At 37.6% G+C, this 11,198-nt stretch overlaps 2 protein-coding genes across 2 annotated transcripts; one reads left to right on the forward strand and one right to left on the reverse strand.

The window, feature by feature from the left end:
• Nucleotides 1-51: 51 nt before the first annotated feature.
• On the reverse strand, nt 52-5,802 carry ubxn8 (UBX domain protein 8). Its single transcript, XM_067398439.1, has 8 exons — nt 5,715-5,802; nt 5,108-5,233; nt 4,945-5,018; nt 4,702-4,824; nt 1,402-1,533; nt 1,215-1,256; nt 1,017-1,091; nt 52-939 (listed from the first exon to the last, which is right to left on the reverse strand). The coding sequence occupies exons 1-8, from the start codon at nt 5,788-5,790 to the stop codon at nt 769-771; spliced, it is 819 nt and encodes a 272-aa protein (XP_067254540.1). The 5' UTR covers nt 5,791-5,802; the 3' UTR covers nt 52-768.
• Nucleotides 5,803-6,244: 442 nt separating this feature from the next.
• On the forward strand, nt 6,245-9,416 carry hint1 (histidine triad nucleotide binding protein 1). The gene is made up of 3 exons (XM_067395737.1): nt 6,245-6,404; nt 6,881-6,985; nt 9,136-9,416. The coding sequence occupies exons 1-3, from the start codon at nt 6,294-6,296 to the stop codon at nt 9,298-9,300; spliced, it is 381 nt and encodes a 126-aa protein (XP_067251838.1). The 5' UTR covers nt 6,245-6,293; the 3' UTR covers nt 9,301-9,416.
• Nucleotides 9,417-11,198: the final 1,782 nt, after the last annotated feature.

Genomic DNA, 11,198 nt, shown 5'->3' on the forward strand with positions numbered 1-11,198 from the left:
TGAAAAGTGTTTATGTTTGTTGTACTAGAGTGGTGCAGGTCATTGTTTAAGCTTTGACTGGTTATCATCGTCCTCTGCTGGTACATGTGAAACTACACCATCTGGCTGCAAAGAGCTTCTTTCTCCATTCACAGATGGTCTAAAATATCCATGTATTCTGAGAACATGCACTTTTGCAAACAAGCATTTTATCACTTTGTAGTTGTAATTTTTACCAGCGAACGATTCTTTGGTTCCCATGGAGGTTGAATTTCAAAGTCAATGTCCAGAACTTCACATCCCAAAGGTGACACTTACTCAATTCGAGCACTGCCATAACCGCGTTTCAAAGAAAAACGGGAACGAAATCTTACGCTGACCTGCATTTAATTGATGTCAAAATTGTATGTACCTCAAACCTTTAAGTATATGAACATTCAGATATTAGATCAAATAAGACAAGAGTACCAATCTGCAGCCTAATATAAAAACTACCTGAGAATTCTGACCCTAACAACCCTTGTTTTATTACCATAATTTTGTTGCTGATTTAAAAAACATTCTATCTAAACAGGATTATTCTCATGTATTTATAGAAAAACTAAGATCAGCAAACACTGCAAGATTCATCCATAAGCCAGTTGAACAGCAAAAGTGAAGTTACAATGAAATATATCCCAATTCTGGCAGATGTAGAGAATGAAGTCCTTTTGATTGGTGCACGATGTTACAGCACTGATACTGATATCCATTAAGCCCCATAAAAGCGTTTCTAAAATAGAAGTTCTCTTAGGTAACAGAGGGGTCTTTCTCCTCCACGTGCAGCAGTGTGTCTGTGAGAATCCCAGCCTCCTCCAGGCTCACGTCTGCAGCCATCAACAGGGTTTTCCTGGGGTAGGATGTACACAGTATGTAGAGAGCAGGAGGGTATCCTGTCTTCATCATCCAGTCAAGGAGGAGCTAATGATCATAAGAAATTAGTATTAACTTGTCATCTTTCTAGTCAAAGCAGATGACAGTAATCAGGAAGGACTCACCATCGAGCTCCAGGTTTTGAGGAATCGCCGGTGAATCGTTCTTCTGCTTGGACATCTTAGAGCTATTTTTACAACCTGTTAGTGAATTACAGAGCAGAGCTCTAACTGTAAATACATGACTTAACAGAAGAAATGAATAGTTATCATTGGGTCATCTGCTTGTTTTTATTCATATGTAGGAAGAGTTGGTCCACTCACCCCTTCAGTATCTGCTGACGGCTCATCGGGCAAAACTATGACCTTTAATGGAAAGAAAAAAACATTTCTTCAACACAGGCCCATAATGGGGCTCAAATTTCTGAAAGTCGTACATAAATCTACACCTGTGCTTAAGGGCTCTTTTAGAGCACCATTCCAAGCGAAACACACATTCACTGTTTCCCACCTTCTTCTGCTTGGGCGCTTCCTTTTGGACAGGATCTCGAGTAACAGTCTGCAGCAGCTTCCGTCTCCTTCTGGCTCCCTGATTAGGATTCTCATCTACACTGACATCAAGACACATCTGATCCTCTTCCCCCTGAACCACAAAATACAAATAAAAGTGCTCTCAGTAATATGTGTCAGTCATTTTAGACCAGGGATGTCCAATCAGCGTCACTGTCCTGCAGAGTTTAGCTCCAACTTTAGCTCTCAACACATCTACCTGGAAGTTTGTAGAATGCCAAGTAAGACTAGCTGGTTAGAGAGACACAATGATTCACTTCATGCGCAATTCAAAACTCTTTTGCTGAAGATTACGAGATTAAAGAAAATGAAGAATTTAAACTCATGTACACTGATGAAAATAAAAGAAATTATCTTGCTCACTTGCATAGAGCTCAGTGCAAGTGAAACTTGTGTAGTTTATTTAGTTGATAATATATAGTGATAGAGACTCGGACATGTAAGGTCACATTATATTTAAAGCTTATTTGCAGCTAATTTTTATTACATATGATCTGTAAATATTAATATTCACTGAAACTAAATAATTAACAATAACTGTTAAACTAAAATCGCTTGTGTAATGGATTAATAATAATATATATCATTGAATTATATAAATCATATATAAATCCTAAAATCATTCTAAGTAATTATCATTAAAGCCAGACAATTTAATTGTTAAATATTTTTTTACTATATAGTGACCTTTAATTTGGACAAAGAGAAACTGGGGTGTGACTTTATTGCGTTGGATGTGTCAGTGTCACTTTGCTCACATCCGATTGGCCTAAATTCAGTTTGAGATCTCTGAACCATAACATAACCTTTCCGGAGCAGGTTAGCTATGGAGCGTAAGTTACTTGCTTTCTTTCATGGTACCTAAAACCCAGGATTGGCGCGAACTAATCTGAAACTTACCTGGCTAGCCAGCTAATCCGGCTTCATGGTACAGGCCCCAGGTGTGTTTAACTAGGGTTGGAGCTGATCAGTGGCCCTCCAGGAGCAGGTTTGGACACCCCTGTTTTAGACTCGAGCCAATGCAGTGTATCATGTAAAAGTTTACTGTTAACAATGCCATTATAGAGATGCTCTATTTGTAGTCAGCCATTATTACAATTAATTGGCTTCATGTCAAACGTCACATGAACAAACAGGAAAGGAGGTCTCATTGCACCCGCTTGTCGAAGAAAGTGTTAACAGCAATATCAACCGACCCCGACATCTATGGATACTAAGGTATCTTGAATAAAGCAGCTCAATATTTAACAAAGAGCTGAACCGGAAGTGATGCGACCTGTTTTGCACAATATGTAAGTTTGTTGTGCATAATCCCCATTACTACTACTAATAGCTTTTTAATGAAGATAATTCCTAGATTCAGTACACTTACACATTACTGTGGCAGCCAGCAATCCTAGAAAAGATGCTGGAAAGGTTGCTAAAATCATCACAATATTCTGCAACTGTACTGATTATATCAGGAGTTCCAAACTCTGGCCCTTGTGATCCAACCCTGATCAAACTCACCTGCCTGTAGCTTTCTAGTGACCGTGACATTGATTAGCTTTTTCAGGTGTGTTTGAACAGGGTTGGAGCTGAACTCTGCAGGACAGTGAAGCTGTGTCTGAAACTGCTCCCTATTTTTTAAAAAGTGCACTATATCGTGTTACTGCCATTCTGTAGTGGTGTCCAATTCTGAGTGAACAATATCATTCCCTACGTTCATTCACTCTTTTATACCCACAATGCACTCTGATTTGGAGTGTACTTATGATGCACACTCACCAACTGACTATTTCCCATATTGCAGTGCAAGACGGCAATAGAGATCACAAGAAAATAAAAGATGGGCCATGGCAACACCAGAGGCGGCAACTTCTACAAATCTAAGTGTAATGTTTTGCTAATTAAAGTACATCTGTATGATGATATTGTGAAGCGTAATGATAGAGATTGATTGATGCGGTAATTATTTTCAACTGCATAATATTAAAATTACTCAAACACCATTGTTTCCTCCTTCTTATGTAAATCTCATTTGTTTAAAATACTTCTGAAAAACAGGCGAATCTCAACATACCACCGAATGTTACGTAACAGTCAGGATCATTAATATGTACGCCCCCTAAATTTGCATATGCCAGCTCATGTTCAAGGCATTACACAAGGGCAGCCAGTATTAACGTCTGAATCTGTGCACAGCAGAATCTTCAGACTAGGTAAGCAAGCAAGGACAATAGCGAAAAATGGCAGATGGACCAATAATAACTGACATGATCCATGATAACATGATATTTTTAGTGATATTTGTAAATTGTCTTTCTAAATGTTTCGTTAGCATGTTGCTAATGTACTGTTAAATGTGGTTAAAGTTACCATCGTTTATTACTGTATTCACGGACACAAGACTGTCGCTATTTTCATTTTTAAACACTTGCAATCTGTATAATTCATAAACACAACTTCATTCTTTATAAATCTCTCTAACAGTGTGTAATGGTAGTTTTAGCCACGGAGCACTATCAAACTCATTCAGAATCAAATGTAAACATCCAAATAAATACCATACTCACATGATCAGATATGCTGCATGACGAACACTTTGTAAAGATCCATTTTGAGGGTTATATTAGCTGTGTTAACTTTGTTTATGCAATGTATATAGAGTCAAGAGCTCAGGGGCGGGGAGCGCGACGATTTAAAGGGGCCGCAGCCTGAATCGGTGCATATTTAATTATGCCCCAAAATAGGCAGATAAAAAAATGTATTAAAAAAATCTATGGGGTATTTTGAGCTGAAACTTCACAGACACATTCAGGGGACACCTTAGACTTATATTACATCTTGTGAAAAAAACGTTCTAGGGCACCTTTAATATAATAAACATAATAATGAATATACATAACAGCCAGTTGTTTTGAACATCTTGAGGGCCAGAGTTGAGAACTATACTATATCTAAATTGTTTATTTTTCTGATGCATGAGTAGTACAGTCTAACATGTATTACAACTTTAACTTTTTGACTGAATAACAACACTATTGTCTTCTGGACTGCATCTTTTTGCATCTTTGATCATTATGTTCCTGTTTATCAGTGTAAATTTGATTTTTAAAAATCTGTTTTATAATGCGCAACAGAAATAAAGGTGCCTTGACTTATTTTTAATTGTTTTAAAACAAAAACAAAACAAAACAAAACAGAAAAACACATTACCCGTACTGCAGCATGTAGCACTAGTGATAATGAGTTTGCTCACCCCGACTGGAAACCCTTGGCTGAGTTTCCAGGTCTCTCCTGTCAAGCGATGGTGCCGCTCCATTTTCTGCTGGAGCAAAGAGTTCTGTCTTGGCTTTAACACTCTTTCAGCATAGTCAGACATCTTCATGATATGAGAAACAACATATTTACTGTTAGAATATATTCAGAACATATTTACTGACCTACAGTGGAACATTTATTTGCTTTTAAAGGCAGAGAGTTGTGTGTTGTGGTGCTGAACCTTGTCATTGTGTTGATGTTGTTGAATTCTTCTAACTTGCTCTTGTTTCAGTCTGCTGGATTCATGCAGTGGGTCTGCAAGATGAAAAACTTCAATTATACAGTTACAGCAAATATACAACTACACAATTAAATAATAAAAATTGTCATCTGAATGTATGTACTGTCTGGGAGCTCTTGACACACTGGAAAGAAGAAAGATTTCAGCCTCGGTAACATATAAATCAGCCATGTGCAGATGCCCAGGAATATGAGCCCGCGTCCGGCCAGCTTCAGAGCATCTGTAACACCTTTAACACACATCAAACAGCTGTCAGGCTCTCAGTGGTCAGATCTTAGCAGCCCTGGATCACTTCACAGCTGCTGCTGCAGCAGCATTAACACATGCTGATCTTCAAGATTTATAGCAACATCCTCAAAATCAGAACAATATCAAATTCCACTGGAGGAAAAAAAGAAAGCTATAATAATTTGATAAGCAGTATCACACCACTGGTATTTTAAAGGCACACGTAGGAGGACTTCGAAATTTGAAAATTGATCTAAATAAAATGATACTATTAATTCAATTTCATCAATTGCTTCCTTCTGCTGACATTTTTAACACATTTTGTTTTCACTTAAGTAGAAGACTGTATTTTACAGGAAATTGTAATAATGAATTTGGAGCCATTTGTTCTTGCTCTATTAAAATTAGCGACACGAAGTGTTTTCAAAAAAAATAAAAGAATAATAACTGCTGGAATAATGATTCTCATGACATCGTGTTACCAATTAACGAGTGTTTCCATGAAATGAAGCAAAATCCTGCCAGTAAAACACAGATCACAACACCTCTGTTAGACATGTCAGCAGTGATACGAATAACAACACGGAAGTAAGCTGTTTCAAATTAAAAGCTGACAAGACGCGAAAAATACATAAACAATATTATTTAAGTATTTTATTAGACCTTGCTTTATAATGGAGTTTTTAGGTTTGTGTTGAGCTTTAGTCCAATTCAGTTTATTTCTGCGCTGTTATCACCGAACAGATCTATGCAGCAAGATTGCAATCATAGAATATTAAAATTATGGAACTTCTCAGTTTAATTAGATTTTATTATTATGAATACAAGCATTATAGGACAAATGAAGCAAGCAATAAACTCTGAAATATATAGGTTGTCTCGGGATGGCGCTTTTATTATGAAAAGACTTTATTTTAAGCTGTCTAATCATGTGGCTGATCGTCAGTGGGCTCTGTCCAGTCGCTGTTCTCGTTTTGTGCTGGTCTCAGCCAATAGGCGTTGAGCTGTGTGTTCGCTTGTTTGATTGACAGCTCCGCAGCTGCAGAAGCAGATCTGTGATCATGGCGGATGAGGTGTCGCGAGCCCAGAGCGCGCAGCCGGGAGGAGACACGATATTCGGCAAAATCATCCGTAAAGAGATTCCTGCCAACATCATTTATGAAGATGATCAGGTGCGATCTCTGCTGTTTGTACAGCCATAGCGATACTGCCATCAGGGCTGACAGGCAAGTCTGTGGTCGATTCTGCGCCTGATCTGCAGCATTACAATGCGCTTCAGACTATTTATAAGAATGAGAATCATTCGAGTGTCTGATCTCTGTCATAGACGCGTTTGAAGTTCAGTTGCAAATTCATTTCGAGTTCTGCTGACAGTTATATTGAAATCGAGGATATCTGGAAATGTGCCAACTTTCAGTGCTAGTTCACATGTCCTGCACATGTATGTGAACTCATTTCTGCACAACTTTGTTGCACATTGAACAGCGATTGATGAAGGCGGCGCCGTCCAAAATAATGAAAACTTTCAGTTACACGACAGTTTTACTACTTACTTACTTTTTAATACACCCAGTTGAATAATGCACATTGTTAAACTCTCTCTCTCTCTTTCTGTCCCTCTCTTTCTGTGTGTGTAATGAATTATTAGTGTATTGCCTTCCATGATGTGGCCCCTCAGGCTCCCACTCACTTCCTGGTGGTCCCCAGAAAGCCCATCACTCAGATCTCTAAAGTAGAGGATGCTGATAAAGAGGTCAGTATTAAACTGACACTGTATCACAGTGTGTTTGAACTTCATCTCAAAGCCACAGACCTCCAACTGAATCTCGTGCACATTAATCTACTTACATATTTGTAGTTTTGATCTTGTTCATTTAATAATTCTTCTTCAATAAAGAGTTCTGATCCAAATCAACCTGCTCACAATGTTACAATCATTAATATATACAGGTGCATCTCAATAAATTAGAATATCATGAAAAAGTTTGTTCTCTCTGTGATTTAATTGAAAATGTAAAACAAATATATTCTTGATTTATTAGACAAAGAAAAATATTTACATACTTTTTTGTTTTCATTTTGATGATTACAGCTTGCTGCTCGTCAAAATAAAAAAATCAGTATCTCAAATTATTAGAATATTTAATTTTCAAGTTCTATTAAATTACCATTCTCAGGATATAAATACTAGGTTTAGGTCAGTAATCCCAACAGCAGTCATGGGGAAGTCTGCTGACTTGACAGTTGTCCAGAAGACGATCATCAAGACCCTCTACAATGAGGGTAAGCCACAGAGGGTCATTGCTGAAAGAGCTGGCTGTTCGCAGAGTGCTGTGCCAAAGCATATTCATGGAAAGTTGACTGGAAGGAAAAAGTGTGGTAGGAAAAGGTGTACAAGTGAAAGGAATGACCGCAGGCTTGAGAAGATTGTCAGGCGAAGCCGATTTAAGAACTTAGGAGAGCTTCAAAAGGAGTGGACTGAAGCTGCAGTCAGTGCATCAAGAGCCACCGCATACAGACGCTACAACTGTCACATTCCACATACCAAGCTACTTCTGAACCAAAGACAACTTCAGAAGCGTTTTACCTGGGCTGAGGAGAAAAAGAACTGGACTGTTATAATAAGTGTTCCAAAGTCCTCTTTTCAGATGAAACTAAATTTTGCATTTCATTTGGAAATTAAGGTCCCAGAGTCTGGAGGAAGAGTGGAGAGGCACAGAAACCATGTTGCTTGAAGTCCAGTGTGAAGTTTCCACAGTCAGTGATGATTTGGGCTGCCATGTCATCTGCTGGTGTTGGTCCACTGTGTTTTCTGAAGTCCACAGTCAACGCAGCCATCTACCTGGAAATTTTAGAGCACTTCATGCTTCCTTCTGCTGACAAGCTTTATGGAGATGCTGATTTCATTTTCCAGCAGGATTTGGCACCTGCCCACACTACCAAAGGTACCAAAAGCTGGTTCAATGACCATGGTGTTACTGTTCTTGATTGGCCAGCAAACTCGCCTGACCTGAACCCCATAGAAAATCTATGAGGTATTGTCAAGAGGAAGATGAGAGACACCAGACCCAAGAATGCAGATGACCTGAAGGCCGCTATCAAAGAAACCTGGGCTTCCATTACACCTGAGCAGTGCCACAGGCTGATTGCCTCCATGCCATGCCGCATTGATGCAGTAATTCATGCAAAAGGAGGCCCAAACCAAGTATTGAGTGCATAGAAATGAACATTTCAGAAGCCTGACATTTCTGTTTAAAATATCCTTTTTTTATTGATCTTATGAAGTATTCTAATTTATTGAGATAGTGAATTGGTGGGTTTTTGTTAAATGTGAGCCAAAATCATCACAATTAAAAGAACAAAAGACTTAAAGTACTTCAGTCTATGTGCATTGAATTTTTTTAATACACGAGTTCCGCAATTTGAGTTGAATTACTAAAATAAATGAACTTTTCCACAACATTCTAATTTATTGAGATGCACCTGTGTGTATGTATGTATGTGTGTGTGTGTGTGTGTGTGTGTGTGTGTGTGTGTGTGTGTGTGTGTGTGTACGTATATACACACATATATATACATATATATATATGTATATGTTTAATGCAAAATATTCAGAAAGAACATTTGCAATACTTCATGGGAGTGGACAGTTACAGCTGTTTCCTGTGATTCTCTGATTGGTAGATTGAAGATTGTATTCATAATTACTCAGTTATTAAACACAATTGAAAGGTTATTGCTAAAAATCAGTATTATGATCTAGCTTTGTAACTCATGCCTTTAGGTTTATATTTTTATAAGGGCACTTCTTGAAATCTATGCCAATTGACTAGATCTACTGGTGGATGTGTTGGATGTTTTTGTGAGTGTTATATATTCTGATGTTTCTTTGTATTGGCACAGCTGCTCGGACACCTGATGGTGGTTGCTAAGAAGTGTGCCGAGCAGGTGGGTTTACCCAGAGGATACCGACTGGTGCTCAATGAGGGTCCCGACGGCGGACAGTCCGTTTACCATGTTCACATCCACGTCCTGGGTGGCCGTCAGCTGGGATGGCCTCCTGGATAACCACTTTATAGCTAGTTGTGTCATTGTTCGCCATAACTGAGGTTAAATGTTAAATGTCAAGTAAGAATCAATCCAGAAAATAAGTTCTGACTGAGGATGTCAATAAAAACCATTAAATGTTATTTTTTGGAATGTGTCATTATTCTAGTCTTGCTACCAATATTCTGTGTTTTTGGTTGTATTTCTCAGGCTGACTCTTGAATCCTATGTTATGTAGTTATAACATTGTTAACTTTGAGAAATAAAAAGGGATTTAGAAAGCAGTAAACATACAAATAAAGGATGTGTTCAAGTATTTCCCCATGAAGATCAACATAAGCCTCTGAGCTCAGAACAACAGCAACATGAGAATGAGCTGATATACAAATCTTTTATATGAATAATGTCAAGCTTTATAGTGTGTGCATTCAAGTCAAGGTTATTCCATTTGCTCAACTATTATATTAAATACAGATCATACATTTGCAAAATTCAAACAGACTTCATTATATAAATCAAATGTAAATAACAGGCAGCTGACTGCCATACAACTGCGGTTCATTATTTAGCCTAACCTTTACACGGAAATGAGTGAAATGGTTTCTTGCGTTACAGCACCCTCATTAGGCTCATATGAGTATTTATTTAGTTGAAATTGGCCAGGAACAATTTGAAAATTGGGATGGATGGATGGACAGAAGGCAAGGCACAGTTAGAATGACTGTTAAGTCACTGACTGTGTCCTTAGCACCAGTGCCAGCATGATGTGTATGATATCTGGTTTAAAAGGAACATTTGATTTGTGGAAAGAAAACATGACTTGTTCAAAAGTTTTGTAGTGTTTTTGGAACAAAATCTGTTGTCAGTTACCTACCCTTATGTTGATCCAAATTATTTTTAATAGTAAGAGGTAAAAAAAAGTAATTTTGTGAAAAATTCTAAGCGTTCATCTCTTTCCTTGCAACATGCAAACATGAAGGCACAGTGAATCTGAGATGACTAAACTCATAGACAAGCCCTAACGTGTATTTGTTGATACTCAGCTTCAACAACATCCTGCCAAAGAAACGTTTGTCTTTAAGTCCCAGCATAGTCTAGAGAACATACTGTTTTTAATTTTCCCTGTGTGTTACTACAGGGGTGTTCTCTCATGAGGACTTCCCATACCTGAGTACTGACGGTTTCCCATTAGATTCTGTATTCTTGTTGAAGATCTGAAGATGTGCTTCAGGTCAAGATCCTGAACAATGTTGGAGTGAGGGGGTATCCATGTTTGATGCTTCACCTTTTGGAGAATGCAATGACTATATATATATATATATATATATATATATATATATATATATATATATATATATATATATATATATATATATATAATTCAGGTTGATGGGACACTTTTTGCTATTGAAATGACTGGGAAAAGTGTCTAAGAGTTTAGATGAATCTAAACTCAGTAACTGGCCTACAGTATATTTACCCCATTTCAATAGTCCATTTACAGTTACTATTATAAAAAATACACTTACTTGTAGGTTTAAAATTGTACATGAGGCACATTTAATGTCCAACATCAAATATTTTAACGAAATGTATATTTTAGAATTATTGCGCTTCTATAATTGCCTTCCGTGTGTTTAGCGTGCAGCAGTGCTCATTCACTGTGAAGTTTAGCAGCAAAATGGAAATATTTGGATGACTTTCTAACATTTACAGATGGAGAATAAACTTGTGTAAAGTAAGTTATGCACTGAGGAAAACACCATGTCTCAAACACATAAAATAGCATAAAATGTATACTGTTTCCTATGGTGGATCGATTTGATCCATGATCGACTTCTAGGTTAAAAAAAAGCGTGCACGTGAAATTATCTTGACTAGGTAAACCTGGATCGAATTAGCGGGACTGCGTGAACTTC

This window comes from Chanodichthys erythropterus, chromosome 10, assembly GCF_024489055.1.
Source record: "Chanodichthys erythropterus isolate Z2021 chromosome 10, ASM2448905v1, whole genome shotgun sequence".
NCBI lineage: Eukaryota > Metazoa > Chordata > Actinopteri > Cypriniformes > Xenocyprididae > Chanodichthys > Chanodichthys erythropterus.

Coding starts and splice junctions, on each gene's coding strand:
- hint1 (XM_067395737.1), top strand. CDS start 6,294: ATGGCGGATGAGGTGTCGCGAGCCCAGAGCGCGCAGCCGGGAGGAGAC. Junction 6,405..6,880: donor TCATTTATGAAGATGATCAG/GTGCGATCTCTG, acceptor ATGAATTATTAG/TGTATTGCCTTCCATGATGT. Junction 6,986..9,135: donor TAGAGGATGCTGATAAAGAG/GTCAGTATTAAA, acceptor GTATTGGCACAG/CTGCTCGGACACCTGATGGT.
- ubxn8 (XM_067398439.1), bottom strand. CDS start 5,790: ATGTCTAACAGAGGTGTTGTGATCTGTGTTTTACTGGCAGGATTTTGC. Junction 5,019..5,107: donor GTGTCAAGAGCTCCCAGACA/GTACATACATTC, acceptor TTCATCTTGCAG/ACCCACTGCATGAATCCAGC. Junction 1,257..1,401: donor AAGCGCCCAAGCAGAAGAAG/GTGGGAAACAGT, acceptor TTTCCATTAAAG/GTCATAGTTTTGCCCGATGA.